This window comes from Lutra lutra, chromosome 15 (genome assembly GCF_902655055.1).
Source record: "Lutra lutra chromosome 15, mLutLut1.2, whole genome shotgun sequence".
NCBI lineage: Eukaryota > Metazoa > Chordata > Mammalia > Carnivora > Mustelidae > Lutra > Lutra lutra.
This window is the reverse complement of record NC_062292.1, coordinates 63,099,253-63,125,943: the sequence shown is the minus strand read 5'-3', so window position 1 is coordinate 63,125,943 and position 26,691 is coordinate 63,099,253. Positions and strand designations below refer to the sequence as shown.

The 26,691-nt window shown below is 45.5% G+C and overlaps 2 protein-coding genes across 4 annotated transcripts in view; both read left to right on the top strand.

Annotated features, from left to right (window-relative positions):
* Positions 1-11,173, top strand: part of DDR2 (discoidin domain receptor tyrosine kinase 2) — a 148,480-nt gene extending 137,307 nt beyond the window's left edge. For all 3 annotated transcript variants that reach the window (XM_047704534.1, XM_047704535.1, XM_047704533.1), the window contains 2 exons: positions 2,240-2,389; positions 4,587-11,173. In XM_047704534.1, the coding sequence (XP_047560490.1) occupies positions 2,240-2,389; positions 4,587-4,721 (285 nt within the window). In that variant the 3' untranslated portion in view covers positions 4,722-11,173. The remainder of the gene's footprint in view (positions 1-2,239; positions 2,390-4,586) is intronic.
* A 3,698-nt stretch (positions 11,174-14,871) lies between these two features.
* Positions 14,872-26,691, top strand: part of HSD17B7 (hydroxysteroid 17-beta dehydrogenase 7) — a 29,307-nt gene continuing 17,487 nt past the window's right edge. The window contains 5 exon segments of the mRNA XM_047705154.1: positions 14,872-14,990; positions 16,713-16,916; positions 20,171-20,263; positions 21,526-21,640; positions 24,981-25,175. Of these exon segments, the coding sequence (XP_047561110.1) occupies positions 14,956-14,990; positions 16,713-16,916; positions 20,171-20,263; positions 21,526-21,640; positions 24,981-25,175 (642 nt within the window). The 5' untranslated portion in view covers positions 14,872-14,955.

The window sequence follows — 26,691 nt, the reverse complement described above, 5'->3', positions numbered from 1 at the left end:
CCTATCATCATAAGGGATTTAGTATCATTTTTTTCTCTCTCTACCTTTTTGACATACCGATTGGTCTTCATTAATTTATTAAAAATATTATCACTTAAAGAAATGTTATCCACAAAAAATATTTTTCTTCTCTATTAACTTCATAACTATATTTCTAATGAATTATTTAGACTGATGTCTATGTATTTATTTTAATGAGTATTACTATTTATTTTTTATTTTAAGTTCATCATTCTTTCCTTTATAATTATTGTTCAACTCTTGGTATTCTGGACCAAGAGTGAATGATTTTTTTCCAGATGTCTCTCTTGGAGGTATTTTTTCTGACCTTGCATATTTGAGACATTTTATTGTTGATTTTATACCACTTAGCTGATTTGTGGAATTATTAGACTTTAAACATTTACTTCCTACAATGGTGTGTACCTGTAATTTTGTCATTTGTCATTTAACATAGCAGAGAAAAGCCCAAGAGCAATCTAGCTTTGTTCATTTATAGTTAATCTGTGTGTTTCTTGTTCATATTCTTAAGGGATTCATTAATTAAATTCAAAGTGAAAAAATATATATAGTTATCCCCTTTCTCTCACTAAGATAACAATTATTAATATTTTGGCATATTTCCTTTGTGGGTTGTTTTCTATACATACATTTCTGTGTGCGTGTATATATGTCTATGTATGTGTACATATGTACATACATGTATGTGTGTATATGTGTGTGTTTACGTGTGTATATACAGTAGTCTCCCCCTTATTTGTGGGGGATATGTTCCAGGACCCCCAGTGGACACCTGAAACTGAAGATTTTTTTCCCATATATACGTATCTATGATAAAGGTGTAATATATATATTTTAATGTTTTAATATAGAAATCAGGCACAGCAAGGGATTAAAAACAGTAGCTAGTAATAAAATAGAACAATTATAACAATATAATGTCAAAAGTTACATAAATATGGTTTCTCTCTCCAAAATATTGTCGTGTACTCACCCTTCCTCTTGTGACACTGTAAGATGACAAAATGCCCACATGACGAGATGAAGTGGGTACATTGTACAGATGTTGTGATGGGGGTTGAGGCTACTGCTGACCTTCTGATGGTACATCAGAAGGACGCTGCTCTGCTTCTGGGTCGCTGTTGAATGTGGGTCACCGAAATCATGGAAAGAGGAACTGCAGATAACGGGGACTGCTGGGTACCAACAATTACATTACAGAACCAGGACAGCACTGTGCACATATAATTCTATATCGTTAGCATTTCCTATGTCATTAAATTTCTTCAAAAACATGATTTTAATGGCCGCATCATATACCATTGGGTAGCTCTGTCCAGTAATTTAATAACGTCTTTGTAATTTGGTAAGTAAGCGCTTTCCGGTTTCCCACTATTACGCCTGATGCTGTGATATATTCCAGTTTACATGAGTCCTCACAAGGATCTTTATCATCTATGTATGTGAATCAGTACTTCACCCATCTCTAATGTGATCAGTGGGCATTGCTCCCTTTAAAGGTATTCTATAGTGTTGGAAAAGCAGATCAACGTGAGAGACACAGGATCCTGTTCCAAATCTTAGTTTTTCCATTACTCATGGCCTTACTCTCGAGATTTTAGTAAACCTCCCTTGTCTCACTTTCCTGATCTGAAAAACTAAGGATAAGTAACATCATGGACTTGAGCATTGTATTTATGGAATAGGAAATATGCACGATTTTACACGTGCTGATAGCACCTGACTCCCATTGCTGTCACGTGTGGGTCTCCCCTTCAAGAGGTGACTTTTACTGATCTGGGGAGCCAGAGCCCTGGATTCTTCAAGAGACCTCTCCCAGCCCTTAAACTAGGTTCCTCTGTCTCTAACATAAAAATGATCGATTTCCCATTCATCTATTGCCATTCCCACAGGCATTTTCCCATGGTCATTTTCCCACGGGCATTGAAGTTTGAGCTTCTGACACTCAGTGGGAGAGTCAGATAGCTTACGGCTGCACCTCTGGGGTCTCATCTGCAGGAGAAGCAGACCTAAGAGATCAGAAGGGCAAGAGAGCGGCCTCCGTAGCTTGATGTCAAAACAACTTGACTTTGTCGTTTTAGATTCTCCATATACATCATGGCAGTTTCAGTGTTCTGTGCCCCAGGTAGTGGACGGGGTACCCAGGTCCTATGGATCTTACCTGCTCTTGTCACGTACAGACCACTCCTGTGCCCTCCTCTTTTCCTTGCGTAAACAGGGAAAATTCACGACAGCGAGCGACGTGTGGGCCTTTGGGGTGACTCTGTGGGAGACATTCACCTTTTGCCAGGAGCAGCCCTATTCCCAGCTGTCAGATGAGCAGGTCATCGAGAATACTGGAGAGTTCTTCCGGGACCAAGGGAGGCAGGTGAGAACTGCTGGGGTTGGCCAGGTGTGGGTTTGGGTGCTCCGGAAGGTGAGAGGAAGAAAGCCCTGACTTAGCAGGTTAGCCTAAGCTGGAAGGTAAGTCACCTGGGTGGCAGCCTTTGATCACTAATTATCCAGATGATGCGAAAGACTGAGAGTTACCCCTGCCCCTGCCCCACCAGCCATACACTCTGCCTTATCCACATGGCAACCCATGATCATTGGACAACACAAGGGGTTAGTTACGCCAGGTTCTTTCCCAGCTCCAAGATAGCAGGAAATAAGATTCTCTTTCTCATGTTTGCTCTGTTTCTTGATCTAGACTGTGTGGTTTGCCCTCCTGATTAAAATATATAAGGACAAAAATATAAGTTTAAAAGTGAATAAGGGATTTACTGGCAGGGGTTAACAATTCAGTTTGGACTAAATATTTAGCCACGTTTCTAGATGTATATGCCCAGAGACCATCAGGTGCCTGGACTGTGGCTTCTCAGAACTTGGGAAAAGCTAGATTCCCATTCTGACAAGGATCCCATTTCCCAGTCAGGGTACTCTAAGATTTCTTTGGCTGGCTCAGTTTGTAAGATCCCTGTGAGATGCAGGACGTAAGGCTAGCTGATGCAGTTGGAGCACTGAATCTCCCCAGAGTGGCCTAGCCACAGCACCCTCGAGCACGGCAGCTCAATCCAACAGCCAGGGATGGGGAGAAGGCTCTTGCGCAAAATAAAATTTCGATTCTCTGAAGGCTTAAATACATCAAAGCAAGCAACAGATAAGGGAATGACAAGCGGTAAGACAATATGCAGGTTGAAAATAAGAGGGAGAGGTCCTGGAATTTCATTTTATCTTGACACTCTAGAGATTTTGGGAAGAGGGGATCCAAATTATCCTTGTTAGATATAAAAATAATTGCTTTCTTACCATGACAAAGGGCAAATTTACTCCTGTGTGCAGAGATAAGTGAGTAGACTGAGGGATAAGATGTTTTTTATCCTGGACAAATCTGTCATGACCCCAGGTTGACCTAGTTTTGTTTTAATTTCTAACAATCTCCAGTATTTTATGTTTCTTATTTAGTTTTGAATACTCAGCTTAAAAGGGCCCACCGTTTTATCTTCACTAAATACTAGTAGTGAACCAAATATATTTTCACCAACCACCAAATGGTCGAATAGCAAAGTTAAGTATTTGATTGAAGCCTCGGTCAAAATCAAGTATTACCATTATATGCTGAGTAAACTTCTCACCTATAGGTGTAAGTTTAAATTGTCAATAAAATTTTATTAAACTGAATACATTAATTACTAAACATAATTTATCAAATTTATACTCGATTACCTTTTACAACATTTAATTACTTTAAGTTTTATTACTAACATTTCAGGATTCACATTTTGTTGTTTTTTTAAAGATTTTTTTTTTAATTTATTTGTCAGAGAGAGAGTGAGAGAGAGCCAGCACAGGCAGACAGAATGGCAGGCAGAGGCAGAGGGAGAAGCAGGCTCCCCGCCGAGCAAGGAGCCCGATGTGGGACTCGATCCCAGGACGCTGGGATCATGACCTGAGCCGAAGGCAGCTGCTCAACCAACTGAGCCACCCAGGCGTCCCAGGATTCACATTTTGAACGTTTGACAGGGGCAGTCATTTCTCAACCCTATCAGCTGCGAGGCAGGCTCTGTGGTCAGCAGACTCCTCTCCACGGTCCAGTCTGGGGGAGGGGTCACAGAGAACATGACAGTAGGAGCGACACAGATACATCCCAGGACCTGGATACACTGCAGTGTCTGTGTCTGGCGAGGGTCCTATTCCAGGGGAAGAGCTGAGACAACCAACACACTTGCCATCCCCGCCCCACCATGACTGGCTTGACCAAGATCAACCTCAACATGCGTGGGTCATAAGCAGAGGGTTTCGTGGTCTAACCACATGCTTTCCAGCCTGAGTCCTCATTTTGCTTCAGGTTCATCTTTTGCATGATGGTCGGGACCTCAGAGTGGTCCATCAGGAGATCCTGGTCCAGACAATGAGGCACAAGGGAAGGGGACAGGGACCCAGCTGGGAGTGGGAAAGACAGACACCACATGCGTTTCAGTTATCAAGCTTAAGCATCGGGGGAGGCAGATAAAACCACAATGCAGCTACACTTCCTTTTTGCCCTTCTTAACACTCTGGATTTTTGTGGACTTTTGTTTTCCAAGACTTATCTCCCGCAGCCTGCCATGTGCCCGGACTCTGTGTACAAGCTGATGCTCAGCTGCTGGAGGAGAGACACCAAGCACCGTCCATCGTTCCAGGAAATCCACCTTCTGCTCCTTCAGCAAGGGGATGAATGATGCTGTCACTGCCTGGACCCATTCCGATGGCCCAGGTCCTTCTCACAAGACCTACCACTCACTCACCCACGCCTAAGCCACTCCATCTGGACATTGAATGGGCTCGGGAGATGGAGGCTTGTTGGCTTCTCTCTCTCTGTCCCTGGGCTCCCTTCACTCCACTCCCTCACTCTCTACCCCTGACCTATATTTACTCTTTTTTTTTTTTACATTAAAAAACTAAAAAAAGAAAAAAAAAGCCTAGGGCAGATAAAATCTAGTAAAGAAATCTTACTTAATATACCAAAGTGTTGGATAGCAGGCTAGACAATTTAGATAATTTATAAAGGTTAAATATGCTATGTTTATAAATGTGCAGATGCTACAATGTTTTTCCCATGTCACCTTTTAAAACGTATTTTCAGAATGAAAAACTTGAAGAATACTAATGTCTTAGGAAACATGATGAGGCTTAGGGAAAACACTCAGTAAGTGTGGAGAATCGGATGGAATGGTTGGTATTCAGCAACTGGTCATGGATTTCTTGGTTTCCTAATTTGGCCCTCTGGACGTGAACTACCCTCTGTGTTTCCCTCTCCTGTCAAAGCAGATGATACTTGCTTGAAAAACCCCTGCTTCTCGGAGTGGGTGTTTTGTTCACTCGTGTGCAGGGGTCAGGGGTAAGGTCTCTGTGGTCTATTTGCGTAGACAATACAGAGGATGTGCATAAGAGAGAATGTCTGTCACAAGGCTGTGTGAAGGGGAATTGTCACTTGCCAAAAAAGTACCTCGTCCCCGGAAGGATTCTTGAACAGAGAATGGACATGGGGAAAGAGGTCTGTGGGGGACAGGCAATAGGTGTGCTATTCACCTGTGATTTCTGCAGAAGGTCCTCTTCTTGTTCAGATGTTTCCAGGTGTGTGTTTTGCTGAGACCCTGGTTTTGAATCCATAAAGCTTGGTGTTTTGATGTCTGGATCACGGGCCCTTAGGTTCATCTTCTGTAAGTCTTCCAGCTCTTTTGGCAGATATATCCCCTAGAGGACCCCTCTCTGAAGGCCATGTATTATAGGGAGTAGATCTGCGTGTTTGCAGAATGTTAACCAAAGAGGGCTGAGGAGGGAAAGTTACAAGCAGATGGACTTCCACTCCTTATTCGAGAAAGCCTAGTCCACAGAACACACAGGGCGGTGGGCCACCTCCAGAGGGTGGGGGATGGGGAGGGGAGAGTCCTTTGTCCCTGAAGAGCTTCAGATGTAGGCTTTCAAACACAAGGTCATATGAGATGGTATTTAATGTCTTTTTCTCCCTAAGAGTCCTTGATTTCAGAGAGACACGGGGTGAGCACAATAGAGAAGTCATTCCCTGTTCCTGCTTCGTACACACTCGAGGATGGTGTGGGCAGCAGAAGAGAAGTCGGGAAGGTCTGGGTTCAGAACTCATGGAGACTGATACATTGTCAAATGAGTCCCCTCAGAACAGCCTGGGAGCTCTGTGCTCCACAACGGCTCAGATTTAATGGGAAGCAAGAAAGGAGGCCTCTCCGCTCCTGCTGAGAGAAATCAGAAAAACTTACAGAATAAACTTCCCCAGCTCAGAAGAAATAGTCTTGAGTCATCCTTCCTTGGGTTTGCTGCTGGAGCCCTCACCTGGTCCCCCTTGTGCACAGTCGCTCAGGGACTTGACTGTTCTCCCTAGGTCAGCCTTCAGCAGCGCTCCAGGCTACCGCAGAAGTGAACTTCCCAAATCCCCAGATGGTCTTGTGACCCTGGAATATACCTGCCCCCATCACTGTCCTTTGACTCTGGGCTCCAGCCTCTCCCAGGACTAATTCTGTGGAGATTGTAGGTTTGGGAGTCAGGAGAGCGTTAGTTTGGAAATTGGTCCTACTCTGCCCCAGGCCAAGTGTGTCACCTTGGACATACCTTGGACAAGTCACTTCACCTTTCTGGACATCCATTTCCCTCTCTGTAAAATGAGGACATTGGATTAGAGGGTCTTAAAGCCTCTCCCATCCTAAAGTGTGCAGGGGTGGTTGGATAACTGGATGGACAGTTGATACGGATTCCCTTATCTGGTCCTCTCTTGCTCTGAAAATCGTGGTCAGCAGAAGGAGTCATGCAGGGAACTTACTATAACAGTAACGGTCATGGCTGCCACTGGTACAGTGCTCTAAAGTGTCACCAGGTGTTTCCACAGACCCAATCTCAGTTCATATGTGTGGGGCCAGACATGTCCTTATCCCCTATGTTCTGCCCTCAGGACCAGGACAACTTCATGTATTAGAGAGCTCTCTAGATAAACAGAACCAATAGGATATCTATACCTAGATGTATAGAATTTATTATAAGGGACTGGCCCACATGGTTATGGGGCTTCAGGGTCTCACCATCTGCCTCCTGCAAGCTGGAGACCGGGGAAAGGTTTTGAGAAACAGAGGGCAGGAGATGTTCTAGCTCAGCGGTCAGGCAGAGAGCATGAATTCCCCCTTCCTCCATCTTTTTTCATCTATTTCCCCTGCTCTCAGAGGATTTGATGAGGCCCCCCAACACACACACACACACACACGCACACACGCACGCACGCACGTGCGGGAGAGGGCAATGTGTTTCATTCAATGCACCCATTCAAATGCTAACATCATCTGGGAACACACACACAGACCCATACAGAAGTAGTGTTTCATCCGGGCAACCCCTGCCCCTGTCCCAGAGACACATAAACTTAATCACCTCACTGCAGTAGAATCAAAGGGCCTTGAAATCAGTACTGGCAGCCTTTTCTCCATCCTGCTTCTGGGAGAGCTCCATGCACACGGTGCCCACGATGTCTTGTGTGACAAGAGAAGACAACATCATTTCCCCATCTTTGCCTCATCTCTCCGCTTCTTTCTTTTTCCCTTTCTGCCTCAACTCACACTGCATTCCATCATCCCATAAAAAAAAAATCATAATTGAAAATCAACTTAGTGTGTCTGGATTTTCCTGGCCTTGAGTCACAGAGTGATCTGTTTCAAGTGGCTGGCAAGCAAGCATTGTCCCATACAGTGACCCTCTCCTGGGAGGAGGACGCACATTTTCCAGCTTTGAGCTTCCTCTGTCATAGACACAGGTCTAGCGTCTAGCCTGGTCAGACCCACAGAGCCTCGCTGCACAGACCCAAGAGACCCAACAGAGGACACAGTGAAGGATTAGTACATTGAATTTAGAAGTAGCTCCATCCTCAACGAGAAGATGTAGCTGGGAAGTTTTAGAAAGGGTCACAGGAAAAGGGACAGCCAACCACAGGGCCCTGCTAGTGTGTAATGAGTTGTCCTCTTCATGACACATGTGAAATAGTTTATGTCCAGATTGTGTTTGTGGAATGGCGGATTTAAATTTATACTTTTGCGGTGAATGGGCTGACCACTAGGTCCACATCTTGATGTGCCGTCTGGACACAGATGTGATTAGGCGAGATCTGGAGTGGGAAGGGGCACTGGGTAGAGAATGTGGTTTTCATGCTGTGGAAAGGTCACTTGCAAGTGCAAGAGACAGTGTAACAATGAGCATTGTACGGAAGTAGAGTCAAAAATGAAGCAGTGAAAGTGCATGTGGCTGAGTGGGGGAGGCGGGTGGGGGGGACCAGAGAGGAGGCAACACAAAAAGAGGTAAGGGAGGGTACAGGACACAGGGCAGGGCAGGGCAGGGCAGGGAGGAAGGAACAGGTGGCACAGGTGGGAGTCTGTGCTGAAGCAGGAGAGCGCATCTCTGAAGAGAGGTCTGAGGGAGGGCAGAAAAGCAAGTGTCTTGAAGATAAAGGATAACTACAATAGAGAAAGGAATTCTGGATGATAGAGATTATGGAAGTATTTATTAAGAAATGAAAAGGCAGGTGCCACGTATGAAAAGGAAGGGAGCTTTTCAGAGTCTTCAGGAAGGGCAAGTCCTAACAGAAACACGTAAGCATCCATCAGGGAAGGGTCTTCTTGGTTCTGAGGGGCCCCCAGGCTGAAGTTAGGCAAGACTTAGTCTTGTTTGATATCTGTGCAAAGAGGTATGTGCCACGTTGGAACCATGTGTTTTTCTAGTCCCATCCAGACTCCCCACAAGAAAGCCATGATGTGGGGCTAAGCCATGTGTTTTGAGTAATGGGGAACAGAAGAAGGGGTGTGTCTGCAAGAGGGAGAGAGGAAGATGTTCCAAGGAAATATTCTAAAACAGAACAGCATCTGTTTTGCCCAAAACTGAAAAAAAAATGAAGAAACTTAAAGTTAGGGGTTAGATTACTCCAACATATGGCTATTAATCTTTGATCCGAGCTTGAATTTATATACCTGCCATCTTGTTCTCTTCAGTAAGACCTCTGACTTCTGGCAGAGCATATGGTAGGTCTCTAAATATTTCTGGAAGTTGCAGATCCTGATCTATGCTGGGAAATCCTTCTGAATTGAAATTTAGCATTTTTATAGAAACAGATGAATGTCTTTTCCACTTGGTAAATGTCTTGGAATGCTGAATCAAGATGGAAAGAGACCAGAATGGTTAACGGTGATTGGATTGCTGGCATTTTGAGTTCTCTGGCACAATTAGCTGTATTGCTTGGTGGCAGACAAGTGGTGGGTAATTATTTACTTGCCATATCTTCTTTTTTTTAATTTGTTATTTTGAAATACTTTTAAGACTCACAAGAAGCTGGGAAAATAGAGTAGTTTTACCCTAACACCAGGCTTTCCCCATTGATAACATCTTCCATAACCATTGTCTATTTTCAAACCCAGAAGGTTCACATTTGTAATACTATTAACTAGACTACAGACCTTATGCAGATTTCACTGTGTTTTTTTTTTTTTTTTAACATGTATTTATTTAGTTTCTGGACACTTCATCCCTTTCTGATTTGTAACCTGGCCTTGCTTGGATGCAGCAGGAAGAATACTATCTGGATACGATTCTACAAAATTCTAAAGAGAATAACAAATTAATCTGTTCCTTTATCAACGAGCAATATCCTGCCTAGACTGCTTCCACATTTTCAGACTAGTTTGGCTATTTAGCATCTGGAACAATCCAGGAACAACTTAGAAGGATTTGGAAACACAGGGGCAGTGAGATCTGCATGGGTCTTGCTGACAAGAGAATTAGGTGTGGGGCATTCTGGATGGTTCCTGTGGTTCCTATAAGTGAGTAGGGTTTGTAATGGTGTCAGGCAGAGGACTTAGGGTTAAAACCAGTATTTTGGTCAAGAGCTGGGTGGCACTTAGTTAATGGCATCAGGGCCGGCTTGTGGAAGGAATAGAGTACGATGGCATAGAGTCCTTTAGTGTGTGATGAAACACAAAGGTCAGAATGGTAGAAACATTTCATTTGCCTGAATATCAGTTCTTAAGTGGAATAACAGCTATATTGGACCAAATTAAATGTAAGCACAGAAATAACCTGAGGGTAGGGACTTGAAACAGCTGTGAGTTTTGTGATGGTATCTTTCACCTGCTCTATTTGTGGGTCACGGGACGGTTACTGGGTTCACACCGCTTTCCTCATGTCCTGTCAAGTTCCAAGCACGTAGTGAGCACTCAACAGATATTCACCGAGTGTTGTTTTGGGAATGAATAAAAGAAACTGAAACTTGTCACCCAGCATAACTGGGATGAATTTAGGGAGAACTGCTTTGCTATAATGCAGAGAGTTTATTTTCCAATGAAGAAAGAGAGAGAAGTGCCCAGGCTCGTACCTGGTGCAGTACATTCTCCATTCGTGTATTTTCTGAGGATGAAATAGATCTATGGAGATCTATATCATTCTTTGGAGTAGTTAGACAGCGGCAAGGCAGTTCGCTCAAGGCACCCCATCAACAGCAGGGAGGGACTCTGGCCCCAAAGGCAGCCCATTTTGAAACAAGCTTTCTGGTTTCTCCAGCAGACACCTGTCAAGAACCCCTAAAGGGGAAGGATCAGAGTCCCAAGCTAGCCTGTCTAACCCACATTCCCAAAAGCATATGAGGGAAGAATTTGCAAAGAGACTCAAGGGAAAGCACAATGCGATGAGGCAATCACCTGTTTTCTTGAAAAGAGGCTTAGAAATGGTTGGAATTGGGTAGGATTCCTGCAAACACACCCAAGAGTTTGTAACCCAGCCTATTCATTTTATGTCCTTTACTACTCATGATATCCTGTTCTTCTACCCTGTTGTCTGCTATCTTTTTCTGAGGACTGAGTTTCTGAACCAGCATGACTCACTCTTCCTGTGAGGAAGGAATCTCCGGGCCTTGTTTTGTAGGCTTTGGAGGACAATGTGTCTTATCAAGGGGTAGAGCAAACCGATTGATCTCTGCTTGAAACTATCATAGTCATCCCAAAATAGAATATGTAAAAGTTCTCTGTATTAGAAAAAGAAACAAGATACCCATTGTATATTTTCTTTTCTTTATTTATTCTCTGTAAGTCTGTCAGATGATAAATTGTAAATAACAATGATTAAAGAAATATGCTACTGATGGATCCTTCTTTCTGTGTCAACAGCACCAGTTCTGGGCTTGGTTATCTTAAAGTCTTTCCGGACACCTGACGGGGCCCTGAGACAGAGCCAGAGAAGTGTGTGGTGTGCATGGTGGGCATGCCTGTTTGTAGGGGGATATCCGACAGAGGGTTACATACACAGGCCTCTCACGTATTGCTTGACTGTCTATTGGAGGAAAAGCATCTTGGTCTCTGGCACATCCAAACATACTAGAGATTGGGATTCTGGGTTGTCACATTAGTTCTGGAGAAGCCAGTCCAGAATTAATTGCAGATGCTTTATTGTTGTTGCTATGAAGTGGTCTTGTTTGACACATAGAAATCTCTTCTAAATCCACATGTCATCTGGCTCAAGACCACACAAGCATACAAAAAGTAACAAGAACTCTGAACAGCCAGAATACAGACTTGGTCTTCGTAAAAGAAATTCAGATGAACCACCCTCTTCCCCAAAGAAAAAAATGTGTTTCTTACTTGGTCTCTGAAGAATATATTTATACTTTTATTTTTCTGAATGATTACATATTCTTTCAGCAACGGCTATGATAGATAAGAAAATGGATACAAATTCTCAGAAAATACTCAGAGGGCAAAAATAATTCACGAAGGCACACTCTGACCCTCAGAGTGTTTGGTTTGATGCTGGGGCTAACGGCCAGGGATTCAAGTATCTGTGCGATGGGAGTGGGGTTGGAGGCAAAGGAGAAAAAAGTAAACAGGAACAGCAGAGATACTCAGAGATACAACTATATTGTCAACACTGTTGTCAAGCTTTAAAGGAAGGTATGCGTGATATGTATTCGTACACCATATGGCACCTATAGGCTATGCATTTATCTGAGCATGTAATTTGTTACTGATTTGTTGCCACTTAGAATGTTATGTTCATTTTGTATTTGAAAAAGAAGTATACACACTTACCTTCTGGTCCTTGAGAGGCACCCAGTAACTCCTTATGTATAAGCGACACATATATCTCTTCCTATCGAGTGAAATGAGTAAAATCCCTCTCTCAGAGTAGGTTTGGGCCAGGCTGAAGGACTAGTGATTTGAAGGGGAGATGGATGAAAGATACCCATGAGAAGAGCTACGTGGCCCCTTGGCGGCTGTTTTTTGCCCCTGTTTTTAAACCAGAGACAAGTCCATTCTGGAGAGGTTTCTAAAGACCCTGAATAGAGCTCTGTCCCAGGTGCTAAAGGTACCTTTGCTCATCTCTGTCTACCTAAGGACTGTTTCAGGCACCAGCAAAGGAACCAGAGATGGGTTTCTGCATTTAGAGTAGAGGCGAACTTACTTTATAAGGCAATAAATAGTCAAAGATAGGAGTGCTCCATTTACGATTCGGTTCAAGGAGCCAAGGCTTACCGGGGATAAATGGATTGTTGTGTACTGGGTTCTTCTGGTTTCCAGGAAAACAGCCCATGAACAGTATAAACTCAAGATGACTAGTTTGATTCGATGAAAGCCATACTTACTCACCTATCACTGAACTATATATTATAACCATTACTGAGGTGTCCTACATCTGATTAGATATTTTTAAAATATAAAATTTAATGCCAACTGTTTCAATCGATTTCTGTTCTCCTGGTCTCTCTGGAACCTCTAGTGGTTCACCCATCCTGGGAAGGTTACAGAAACTTGAAAGGTCCAACCTGAATAGAAAGAGGGAAGCAAAGAGCAAGGCTTCCTAACTTGGACTGGATGGATATCACACTAGTAGGAGATGGCCGCTCTGGTCATCCTGTCTTCACTTAACTCACAGTGGGTCCTATACTGGCTGGCATCCCCAAATTGTGGGGATGCTGAATCTCCAGAGCCTGGGCCCTCCCCCTTCTCTGTAGGAATGAGTTTTTCATGGGACAACCCCACAACTCTTATTCCTTCTACATGCCACTTCTGAGCCCTAGGACACCTTAAAAGGAAACTTTGGGTCTAAACTGTAAAGATTGGGGTTAATTTTATTCTAAGACTCCCAGAAAATATTGTTAAAATGTGGTCTTTTTAGAATATTTGAAAATGGCAGAAGGGTAGGAGCTGAGTTCCACCCAGATAACAATAAAGATGTTTGAATGATTTAGGAATCTAATATTCAAATAATTGGATTTATTTTTTGTATATAATTTTATTGGTATAAGATAAAGTATTACTAAACTAGTTGATATTGTTCCTGGACAGAGAACCAGTTCTGAACTCAGGTTCGGCTGCTTGCCCTTGGAAATCGACACTCGAGAGACAAGTGATGGTGGGAAAGCCAAGGTTGCTTTATTCAGGAAGCCGGCAACCTGGGAAGGCGGTGGAGTAGCTTCTCAAAGACCATCTTCCCCAATCGGGTGAAGGTGGAAAGTTTTAAAGGAGAAGGGATGGGATAAGGGGGTGGGGTGGCTGCATGTAGGAGAAGCAGGTGCCCAGGTGCTTAGTCGTATGTTGACATGACCCTGAACAGACATGCTGGTTGGTATCTGTGGCAGCTGTTTCCAAATGTAGTCAGACCTTATCTTCTGGGAAAGTTTACTTCTTCACTCCTTAAGGCCAGTGGTCTGCAAACCTCAAGGAAAGTAGGTTATTCTGTTGCAAACCAAGGGTGCAGTGCCGTTACGATATCAATTAACCAAGACCTCTATGAATTCAAAAGCCAGTATAAGTTATCAGTCTCACATTGCTCAGAGATCATCGCTGTGCATAAATAATTGAAACTTTGAAAGAGGCCAGGAAGTAGATTAAAGCATGTTCCCCAGAGTTAGGCACATGAGGTGTGGAGTTACTTAGTGTGAACCTAGACTAGTGATGGTCACCTTGTAACCCATACAAGATACATACAGAAACTTAGAGTAAGCCTCAGAAACTTTCTTAGCAGTTTGGCACAATATTCTTTTATGTGTTGTATCTAATAATAAATATTGAGGACTTGTATTTTGTATACTTCACTTTTTATTTCATTTTTCTAAAATGCATTGTTACTGTATTTTCCAAAAGTACCTGTCTGGGATGGCTTGGAAAAACAAAATGGGTCCTTTACCACTGAGTTGGAGGAACACTGAAGTAGGAGCTCACAGTATGCGGCTCACAATGTCCTATGAAGTTCTTAGATACTCTGATTCATACCACACTCCAAATTTTGGAAAATTGGTATTTCATGCAAGATTCTACATAAAATTTTTTAATGAAAGCAATGTTCACTTTTCCAAAGATTTTTTAAGGAGAAAGAGCAGGTCTGGAATCAGAAAGGGCACAGTTCCTGCAGCTACACTTACAAAAAGAAGCGAAAAACAAAGTAGATGATAATACCCAAACTTTAATTCCTAGACCCAAAACTTGCCGCTAAAATTAAGGCGTTCTTGTGCAACTATCCTGAGGTCTTCCTGCAACAGAGTGGCAGGCTGATATCCCTTGCGTGTCACGATTCTGCTCCCAAGTCCTTCTTCGGGGGAAAACCCTCCGGGGACCCAGCGGGTTCTGGAGGAGCGTGGCCCGTCCTCCCGCACTCGGGCGCCGCCTAGGGACGAGAGGAGTCCGGATTGGCTCGGGCCCGGCTCCGCCCCTCGGCCTACCTCACCCCACCCCCGTCCCCAGCACCGGCAGCGCGCCGCGTGCGGCGATTGGAGGGCTCAGCGCGGAGTCGATGACGCAAGGAGGCGGGCCCGCCGGGCTCTGATTGGACCGCGGTGGCGTAGGCGTGGCCGCGGCGGACGGCCGGATTGCTCTGCTCGGGAGGCAGTGGCGGTTCCCGGCAGCGCGGCTCGGCGGTGGGAGAGAGACCATGCGGAAAGTGGTGCTGGTCACCGGGGCCAGCAGGTGAGGCGTCTTCGGCGGCCGCGGCGGCGGGTCAGGGGTCGCGGGGAGCAGGAAGTACAGGGCCGGGCCACCGCCGGCGCCCGTCCCCGGGAGGGCGCGTCCCCGGCCTTGCCCCGCGGGGCCTCGCGCCAGCCCCGGTCCCTCTGTCCCCGGGTCCCCGCCGCGCCCGATCGGGGCGTCCGGCGGCTCGAGCCGCTCAGTAACCCGTGCTGGAATTAAACGTGACGGAGGAAAGGCAAGCTGGAGCGTCGCGGGGGTCCCGTTGGGATCTGGGACCAGGGCGCTTCCCACGCGGACCCCGCCTCCGCCGGCTGGTCCGTGTGGACCTCAGTGCCCGGCGCTTAGCGTCGCGACCACGGTGTGCTCCGGGCGCCGTATCTGTGCAGGACTTTGCGCCCCGGATAAGTTTCAACACCCGTGAGCGGTGGGGCGGGTTAGGGGTGGGGGGCGGAGTTGTCATTCCACCCAGAACGGGGCTAGACACCTAGACTCGCTCTTTAAAAAGTCACCCTCTACCTGGCGAGGCGTGGCAGGAGCGCAGACAGCCATTACCCCCAGCTCCTAGTTATTCCAGGGCTGCCCCTGTGGACTCTTGGCCTCTTCTGTCCCTGCTCTGACATCTCATCCGCACTTCTTGAAGAGTGGGGAGGATGACACCAACCAGGCCATTCTTCTGCCTGTTGCAGTGGGCGGTTTTGAGGGATGAAGGCAGAAGACATGTCAAACGTCATCTAAAATCGTCCCCTTTCTGTGACCTAGTCACATCTGTCTTAGCCCAGCCAGTGTGGCAGGGGTATGTGAGTGCCCTCACTGGTCGACAAGGTGCTTCCTGAGCTGGACTCTTGTCAACGAGTCACAACTGTTTTTGTGTTTCTTTCTTTTACGTATATGGTGATGTTATGCACTTGGATATTTATTGGAAAGACCTGCTATTCTCCAGTGAGGAAGCATAAATGTAAATACATTTGGTGCTCTGTTGGCAAGGCCCAGGCTTTGGTTGCACTTAGCCCTGCGGATCTGAGTGGTGTCCTCATTTACTGTGCAGTTTCGCAAGTAGTTTATCTGTCTTTGACTTGTGCCCTCATTCTCCTGCTCTTTCCTGGGGCCCATCTTACGTTTCCTCTTCTTACCTGCTGCTTAGTCATGTGGAGTTTGTTCTCTTCCTGCGGGTTATTCGATCATAGTGGTTGAGAGGGACTTGGCTCGTGCTGTGTTACTGAAAGATCCATCCATTCCTTATCGGGAATTTTGCAAGCTCTGGATGGTGGCAGTGATGCCAATGGGTAGTAGAGCCCTTGCCCTTGAGGGACAGAGACAGCAAAGCAAAACAGGCACCCGGGAAATGGCTAGTACGGTGCTCTTCTCAGCTCTTGCTGGTGATATACTGACTCCCTTTCACGAGTGTCCTAGCCAGTAAAGAATGCAAACCGCTGGATGAAAAGTCAGCTCTCATGTGCAGTGTGCTTATTTGTGTGTTCAGGCTTTTGCAAAATGGGAGAAAAGCAAACTGGGCAGCGTCCTGAGCTAGTAACTGACTATTCAAGTTTGGTTGGGGGGGCAGGTGTCCCTTCTTCTTTGCAATTTTTGAGTCTTTTTTTCCTCTGCTGGGCCTCCTCATGGGAGCTCATGTGGACGAAGGCAGTTTTCTGAACCAGAGAGCAATGCCTCCTATGTGGTACCATCTGAACGAATGCATGTTCTGTCTCCGAATTGTCCTGGCAGTGGCGTTGGCCTCGCACTCTGCAAGCGGCTGCTGGAGGAGGATGATGAGCTGCACGTGTGTCTGGCATGCAGGAACGTGGGCAAGGCGGAAGCTGTCCGTGGGGCGCTGCTGGCCTCTCACCCCGCCGCTGAGGTCAGCATCGTGCAGGTGGATGTCTGCAGCCTCCAGTCAGTCCTCCAGGCCACCGAGGAGCTCAAGCAAAGGTACGCTTCTGAGTGACGGGTTTTCTCTCGCGTGATTGCATGAGACAGCAGTGAACAGAATGAGAAAGAAGAAAACCTAAAAAGACACAGGTGCGGTGTAAGGCATTATGCTGGCGAGATCCGTACAGAGTGATCCATGGTGTCTCAGGAGCACATTTTCAGGTTCAGTCATAATCATGATTATTTCATGAGGATGAATTTGAGTACACCTTGATGTATGGTTAGTTGTGTGGACATTATGGTAACTCCTTTCTGGATACAGTTTCTGCATCTCTCCTCCATGTAACAACTTCGTTAAGTTGGACAGGTGCCTAAGAATGTTATAGGACTTGATGTTGATCGGGTTGGCCTGAGAACCCACATCTGCACCCTATTTCTTCAGAGATTTCCACACCCACCCCCCAGGCCCATAAAGATTTGTTCACATCTGCACGGTAATTGGCATCTAATAGGCGTTTGAGAAATACTTGGTATAGGAAGGAATAGAGTCCTTGGATGTACAACTCCCTGGAAAGTGTATACAGAATTGCATATAGGTGCACAATGCATTTTTTTTCTGGGGAAAGAGGGCATGCTTCATTTTTATTTTTAAATTCTAGGAGGAATTTATGACCCAAAAAGGTGGGGAGCCCCATACTAGTCCATATTCAGCCTTAAAGATATGCAGAATAATTGATTTTCAAACTTTTTTTTTGAAAGATTTTGTTTATTTATTTGAGAGAGAGAGAATGAGAGAGCGAGCATGAGGGGGAGAGGGTTAGAGGGAGAAGCAGACTCCCTGCAGAGCAGGCAACCCAGTGTGGGACTCAGTCCTGGGACTCCAGGATCATGACCTGAGCCGAAGGCAGTCGCCCAACCAACTGAGCCACCCAGGTGCTCCTTCAAACATTTTTGTCATTGAGGTCCTTAAGAAACAAGAGCTGCTTTATTTCCTTGGACAGTAAAACGAAGTACAGTAGAAACACAGAAGGCCTTTTTGGTAAAGGCATTGCGCTGAAGAATATAGCTCTGTGTTTTATGTTTGGGGGTTGCTAGCCCATTCGCATTTCCCTGTTGCAAATGCACAAGTTACAGAGTGAAGGTAAAGCTGGTTTTCTTCATCCCGCTCTTCTAGTTTTGGCCTTAACCTCTTGTGAAATGTCCTTTCTCCTAGAATTTTTTGCCACAACATCTTTCTGAAAAACTGAAGAGGTTTTCTGGTTCCATATGCCCTGCTCTTCCATAACCTTGAGTTTCCAAGTCTATGAAGCCGCACAAGAAATGTCCTTACGGAGTTAAAAACCCTGGAGTCAGTACAGCAGTTTTGAGCTCAAATCAGGCTTCGGGAATTCCTTTCCCCGAACCTTCTCAACCAGTTCTTTCTGTTTTGTATGGATTTAACTATATTTCCTCATTTAGCAGAAAAGAACCTTTCATCCTCAGTCAAGATAGCTCATTCCAGGCCTACAGACACATGAAAAAATGCTCCATGTCACTCGGCATCAGGGAGATACAAATCAAAATCTCAGTGAGATCCCACCTCACACTGTCAGAATGGCTAACATCAACAGTCAGGAGAAGACGGGTGTTGACGAGGATGCGGAGAAAAAAATTCCCACCGTTGATGGGAATGCAAGTTGGTGCAGCCACTCTGGAAAACAGTACAGAGGTTCCTCAAAAAGTTGACAATACGACCCAGGATAGCACTATTGGGTATTTACCCCAAAGGTACCAGTGCAGTGATCTGAAGGGGCACGTGCACCCCAGTTATCATCATGCACTGAAATAAAGTTCTCAGACAACGATCTGAGGGGGTGTGCAGGACTGCCTCTGGGAGAGAGAGCAGCAGCTGGCTTCTGCACTTGGCTTTTGTTCTATTTTTTATTAGAACAGCAAGGACAGATGTGGCACCATCTGAACGAATGCATGTTCTGTCTCCGAAGTGTGGGAAAGGGGTATAAAGGAACAGCGGTTATCCTGAAGACGTAAAGTAGGCCTGCACCTTTCCCTACATGTAGGCACGCAGGGAGGCAGGCATGGGGAAAGGGGGAGCAGGATGTTTGCGCTAGCTGTCTCCTGAGGCAGGAAGGGGGATTGAGGTTAACGTTCTTTCATAGCTCGTAACCTGTGCCCTGCCCCAGGAGATCATGGGATCCTGGTCATACCGGGCTGTTGAGTTCAGTAGCCCAAGACCAGGAATGCCTCTGATGCTTCAGCTGCTTCCACAGTCACCCCTGAGGGCTGACAATACGTTTTCTAAGAATAATTCCACACCAACGTTTATAGCAGCGATGTCTGCAATAGCCGAACTCTGGAAAGAGCCCAGGTGTCCTCTGACAGATGAATCAATAAAGAGGATGTGTGTGTATATATATATATCTACACACACACACACACACACACACACACACAGGAATACTACTCAGCCATCAAAAAGAATGAAATCTTGCCATCTGCAATGATGTGGATGAAGCCAGAGGGTATTATGTGAGCAAAGTAAATCAGAGAAAGACAAATACCATATGATCTTACTCATATGCGGAATTTAAGAAACAAAATAGTATCATAGGGGAAGGGAGGAAAACACAAAACAAGATGAAATCGGAGAGGGAGGCAAACTGTAAGAGACTCAGTCATAGGGAACAATCTGAGGGTTGCTGGAGGGATGGAGGGATGGGGGAACTGGGTGATGGACATTAAGGAGGGCATGGGATGGAACACGGGGTGTTATATAAGACTGAGGAATCACTGACTTCTACTTCTGCAACTAAGAATACACAATATGTTAATTAATTAAATTAAAAAAAAAAAAAAAAGAATAGCCCTTTCCAGTACAACGACTTTTAAGATTTTTGGTTGTAACATTCATAGTTATAACTATTCTCAGTTGCCTTCAAAGTTCCAAGATATTTGTCATCACAAACTTAGTAACTTTGTATTTAGTATATTAGGTCACTTAGCAGGGACTTGAGGCAGCAGGGCTGTGACGTGGGAGGTTGCACGGAGGTGCAGTGCACCTGCCGGAAGGAGCCTTGATCTGGAAAGATTTAACTTCAAAGCCCATTGCAGTTCCCCAAATTCTGTTTGAAGCTACTGTCAAGGAAAGAATACTCAAATATCTACCGTGGCTGGAGAAACAGCATTGAGAAAGAGGTGGTGTGACCCTCATGTGTCATGGGTCCCCTCTGGAAAGCATCTTCTGTCCTTCATGGGTTTTCTTTGTTTCAGTTGCTCTAGAGAAGATGAACAATCTTGTCTTGGTGTTTTCCTTGCAGGTTTCAGAGATTAGACTATGTCTATCTGAATGCTGGGATCATGCCCAACCCACAGCTAAACATCAAAGCACTTTTCTCTGGCCTGTTTTCAAGGTAATGTCCATTTTCTAGATGAACCGAGTGGGAGAAATCAGTGGTTTTTCCCTCGGTAGGTGAGGTGAGGGGACTAAGGGGCGGTGGAGAAGATAAAGACAGGAAGTGTTGCATCCGTGTTTTGTGGGGGGTGCCGCAGGACCTGGATCTCAGGTTGCTCTAGGTTTCCGGGACATCCCAAGTGGCCAGATGCCTTGGAAGGTCCATGTCTGGTCCACCGGGATGTGACCAGTAGCAGGAACATTTCAGAGCTGGGCAGAGTTGTCAGTGAGATTGTTGGAGCAATCGGCACGCCCAGCTCTGTGGCAGGGGCGCTGGCCCACAGGTGGGGACAGTGTGCAGAACTGAAGGTCTCCCCCGGGAGATTCTCAAGTAACACAGTAACACACTAACACAGTGTTCTCACACAGTAACACAGGGGCTGCCAGGAATGTTTGCCCACAACCTACAGTGAGAAATAAATCTTACCTTCAACTTAGTATACATAGATATTTGCTCTCTTCCTACGGTGCTACTTTTGTTTTACTTTTCTTCCATTACACACCCACACCCACGCAAACACACACACAGATCTTGACCGACTCAATGGATCTCACAACAAATCACAAGTTAATGTGATGTGTTCGGTGCTTTAAGAATTCCCAGTAAGGGGCACCTGGGTGGTGGCTCAGTGGGTTAAAGCCTCTGCCTTCAACTCGGGTCATGATCCCAGGGTCCTTGGATCAAGCCCCGCATGGGGCTCTCTGCTCAGCAGGGAGCCTGCTTCCTCCTCTCTCTCTCTCCCTGCCTCTCTGCCTACTTGTGATCTCTGCCTGTCAAATAAATAAATAAAATTTAAAAAAAAAAAAAAAAAGAATTCCCAGTAAAAAAAAAAAAAACCAACCTGTGTGACCTGGGCAGTTAACCATCCGTTTGCACAGAGGAAGGCTTTTTCTTCCTGGTGTGGCTGTTACTTCCCCAGACCAGTTCACCTGCAACCTGATGCCGAAAAAAGGTGAAACGAGTTTTAGCAACAGGTTTTTTTGAGTCAGGGCCCAGTGGGTGCTGTGAGTTATAATGTAAACATTTCCCTGAATTGGGGGAAAGGAAGCGTTTTTGCATCTTATTTATATCCGCACATGAACACAGTTTGAGAAATGGGTGTTTTTGTAGGAGCAAGGAAAATGCATTTTCGGGGCAGGGCAGGGCAACAGGGAGTGTTTTCCAGTATCTTCAGTTAAAGATGCTTTTAAAAGGCATACAACTGTCTTCTCCTGTTTCAGAAAAGTGATTCATATATTCTCCACAGCTGAAGGACTGCTGACCCAGGAGGACAGAGTCACTGCCGACGGGCTCCAGGAGGTGTTCGAAACCAACGTCTTTGGCCACTTTATTCTGGTAAAAAGACTTCGGGCTCAAGAAGCTCTCGTTAGTGCTGTAATCCTAAAAGCTTGCATGGACACGTCCCAGGCCTGTTTGTTAAGCCCATAGATCATGGCTAGCACGAAATCCTGGAGTACTGAAATAGGGGCATCACTGCACTCTATGAAAACATGGCTTCCCTAAAGCATTCGATTGACATACCATCTTTCTTTTGACATCAACTCTAGAGAGCGGAGACAAAGTGAGAAGGAAACACACAGGGGCCTTCAGAAATAATGTACAGAGTGAGGAAGTGTGCTGGTCCTGTTCAGAACGGTCTTTGAAACTGGGCTTGGTGCCAGATAGGATAGGGGGTGAGCAGGCCTCTATTAAGCAAGAATCCACAATTGGTCTCTTACTGTCTTGATCTCCAATTCTTCGGCATCTGTACCGTGTGTTATAGTTCCAGGCACACGTGTAATGTGAGTGAGAGATGTGACGCTTGTTCTCACCTGTTCTGCGCTCTTGCTTTGGGCGTAATCCCCGAGGACAGCTCTACTGTCTAGAGGAAGTAGTGCCTGACCGGTCGCTGGTGGCCAGTCATTCCCTGGTGTTGGAGGAACTCCGAGGCTGGGTGTTTCTGGTGCCTGTCTCTTCACCCCTACTCTTCTTCACCTTCAGCCTCATTCCCCTTGGCGCTGGAACTCTTCGAGCTCTCGCCTGTATTTACGGTAAATGAAGATGTAGGCAAATGTTGGGATATTATGGACCCACTAAAAGAAATGAGATAAATGTTTTGCACTTACATGGGACAGCCTCTCGTATTTTATTATGAAGAAGGAATAGCAGAGTGCTGTATGTGTAGCGTGATCTCATTTGCGGAAACAGAAGATCTGTCTTTATGTAGTTTGTATAAATGTACATAATATTTCTAGAATGTTACAGATGAAATGAGGAGCACTGGTTGACTTGATGAAGTGGAGTTCCAGGATATCAGGGATGAGGGGAGCTTTACGTGTCATTCTACAACCATTAGTGCTATTTATTTAGTGCAACATGGTGTCACTTTTTCAATGACAAAAGTTAATTAAAAATGTAGAGTTAAAATGGGATTGAATTCTTGTCTGGTCTTTATACCTTTACACAGATCCATTATCTAATATTTCCTCTATCTTTTTATAATACTTGTTCTTTGCCTTCTTTTTGAATTATTAGTTGTTAATGCTAGAAGATAATTATTACTAGTCTATTAATTTTGTGACAATCTAGTGTTTAAAAATTAAGTTGTTCGGAAGATCAGGTATTTGAGTCATCTGGGTTGGGGAAATGGCAGAGGAGAGCCATGGCCTTGGGCACAAGGATCACAGGTGTCCTGATGACATGGCCTATCCTTGTGTATCCTTGTAGAAGGAGGCATTTCAGCAGGGGTTTTGGAATGGATTTATCAAGTAAAATCATCAGAAGGCTTAGAATGCTTCCCACTGTCTTCATATTAGGTTTAAGAATCTTACCACTTCCTATGGAACACAAACTTACATTCTAGGTTCAGGTATAAATGCGTTGGATAAACAGATCATCCCTCCCCAGTTTGGTTATGTGTAACATGACCGAACGTTGAGGGCTGTTATAAAGAGTAGAAGTGGTTTTGTGATGTTCTAAGCGCAGTGTAGTATTATAGTCCAGGAACCAGGTAACTGCTTTAATCTCATGTGTATCAGTTATATCTTGATTGCATTTGACTGATTTGTTCATTGCAAATGTGGAGCACATCTGGGAACTTTCCTGGATTTTTCTTTAATACAGTTTTTGTTTTAGCATAGCTTTAGATTTACAGAATTTTGGCAAAGCTAGTACAGAGAGTTCTTTGTTCCCTCCCACCCCCAGTTCTCTCTACCACACTATTTAGGGTAGTCAGAGGACCAATACTGATATTTATTATTAATGGAAGTCCAAACTTTATTCAGCTTTCTTCCGTTCTGCCTGATGTTCCCTTGTCGGTTCTACGACCCCTCCTGGGATACTGCAGTACACACAGTGGTTATCTCCTCAGGCTGCCCTTGGCTGGGACGGTTTCTCAGACTTCCCTTGTTTCTCATGATCTTAATGGTTTAGAGGATTCTGGCTGAGCTATTTGTCCTCAGTTGGGATTTGTCCAAAGTGCTTCTCAGGGTTAGACTTGAGTGTTCCTGTTTGCGGGAGGAGGACCGCAGAGGTGACGTACCATTCTAGTCACATCACATTCCAGGTGTGAGCTGTCACTGTGACGTTCTCTTTGATCACCTGGCTTGAGGTAGTGTTTGTCAGGTTTTTCATCGTAGTCTCTCTTTTTGTTTTTTTTCTCCCTTTCCATATTGTACTCTTTGGAAGAGACGGACTATATGTAGCTCTCCCTGAAGGGGTTGTGTTTGATGCCCTGAAGGGTCGATTAGCTGCATAAATTATTTAGAACTTTCCTGCAAGAGAGATTTGTCTGTTCTCCATCTACGGCTTTACCCCACCATTTCTTGGTCAAGTATACCTCAATAAAGCTGCAAAAATCACTTATTTTATTCCTGTGGGCTTGTGGATGTGTATTTTCTACTTTGAGATGGAAATACTACTTTATTTTCTTGCCCAGATTATTTCAGTTTGCCATTGGGGGCTCTTTGCGATGGATCCTGCGTATCTCTGTTGAGAGCCTCATTGGTGTGCTTTTCTGTTTTGAGCGTATCCTTTCTGGCACTAGAAGATGGTTCAAGGTCATTGGATATATTCCTGCCCCAGTCATAGAATCAGCCATCTCCCTAAGGAGAGCTGGTTCCGCTTTTTTTTTTTTTCTTTTTTCTTTAAGATCTATTTATTTTAGGGAGAGAGAGAGCTTGAACAGGGGGAGGAAAAGAGGGAGAGAATCCTCAAGCAGACTCCCTGCCGAGTGTGGAACCTGACATGGGGCTCCATCCCAGGACCCTGAGATCACAATCTGAGCCTAAATCAAGGGTCAGACACTTAACTGGCTGATCCACGCAGGCTCCCCAAGATCTGGCTCCTCTTACTAGACAATGATGTTAGAAACCAAGATCTGGTGTTTGCTGCTGCTGCTGGAACAGTGGCTTCCAGGCTGACAGAGCAGGGAGATACACGTGCACGGTAACCCACGGGCACCTGAGTACCTGTATGTATTTTTATATGTGACCGTCTGTATCTTCATGAAGCTAAACGTCCGTTCATACTGGTCTCTAACTGGTCTCTGCAGAGTTTGCTGTAGCCTCCCCTGTTGTGTGTCTGGAGTAGCCCCTCCAGCAATGACACTCCCGGTCACAGTGGTGTCCCAGCTGTCCTCCTGTGCTCCTCCAGTAGACCTTGATCCATTTGGTAGTTCCTTTTTTATCTCACTCAGATTCGGGAACTGGAACCACTCCTCTGTCACAGTGACCATCTTTCCCGGCTCATCTGGACGTCATCTCGCAATGCAAAGAGATCTAATTTCCACCTTGAGGACATCCAGCACCGCCGAGGCCAGGAGCCCTACAGCTCCTCCAAGTACGCCATTGACCTGTTGAGTGTGGCGCTGAACCGGAACTTCAACCCGCGGGTGAGGCCCGGCTGGGTGAGGCAGGGGCAGCCGGGCGGTGGTTTTCCAAGTACGGCTGACTTCCTATAACAGGGCTGGCGTTCTATGAAGTGTTGTCCTTTGGAAGATGTGGTGTCGTTTCTTGAGCAGAATTTCTTCTTGCTGTGTGGACAAGAGAAGACATACAATCACAGTTGGTGTGCATAAAAGTTTTGGGGCAGAGATAATTAGCTCCTGACCTTTTAGGTACATGGGGGTTCCTTCACCATTCTGTATCTCTTCAAGAGCTATAACTTATGGACAGAACGACACCACTGATAAAGCCAATACTTACTGTTAAGCACGTACTATGTCTGAGGGGCTGTACCCCTTACGTGTGTGTCACTCAGTGCCTTTCCTGTCGCAGTGAGTATAGGTCTGAGTATTCCTATTTTCATGTGGAGACACCACACTTTGGAGAGGTTAGGTGGCTTACCCAGAGGTCACACAACTAGTGAATGGTGAGTTGAGCCCGCGGCTGTCTGACCGTGACTTGGAATTTTCCCCCTAAACCATGCTGTGTCCCAGTGTTCGTCACAGACCGTCAGTAGTTACAAAGCCCTCTGGATAGTGGCGATCTTTGGTGAGATGCAGAGCTCTCTGAGGACTCCGGATGTCGGGGGTCTGTCTTTGGAGAAGGCATCCCTTGCCGGTCATGCCGGCTCCCTGTGGCCTCTGGTCTGGAGCCTGCTGTTCTCTGGATGTCTCTCTTGCTCAGGTCTGAGACCTTCACTGAAAATTCCAGTCTTTCCCACCGCATTTTCCTTTGTTGCTTTAACTCTGCTGTTTGAGTGTAGGACTGGAGAAATTTAATTCCACTAATATTTACCAAAGAGCTACCATGTTTAGGGCACTGGGCCAGGCTTAGGACTGAGGAGAAAGGAGAAAGAAAAAGATGACCAAGAAGCTGTCTGCCCTTGTGGGACCTTCTCTGGTAATACGTCAGACACAGAGCCTCCTGTGATGGTCCTGACTGGGTTTATCCTGGAATGGACGTCTTACCAGATGGAACTCTCTCTCCTGGAACCCTGTCTCTTAGGGGAGAGGATGGCCGAAGAACAGAAGCTGAGAGCATCTCCTAGAACTGGATTTGAATCCTCAGACAGATTATTTCATCTCCCGATGCCTCAGTTTCCTCATCTGAAAAATAGGGATAAAAATAGTGCCTGCTTCACAGATTTGTTGGGAGGGTTGAAGAGGGGGATGGCGTGAAGCACTCACAGTAGCTCGCGGTCTCAGAATGTGTGTGTGTGTGCGTGTGTGCACATGCGCGCGCATGTGTGCATATGTGAGTGAATGAGTGGGGGGAGTGTCTGGACATGGGCACATGTTGGGTTGTGGGTGTGTGCATGTGTGTGTGCTGTGGGTGTACATGTGGTATGTGCATGTGTGTGGGTGTCTTGTGTGGATGGAAGGTGTGTGGTCTGCTGTGCCTGTGTGTGTTTAAGTTGGCTGTCTTTGTTGTTATGTTTATTATTACTATTATTGTTATTATTTG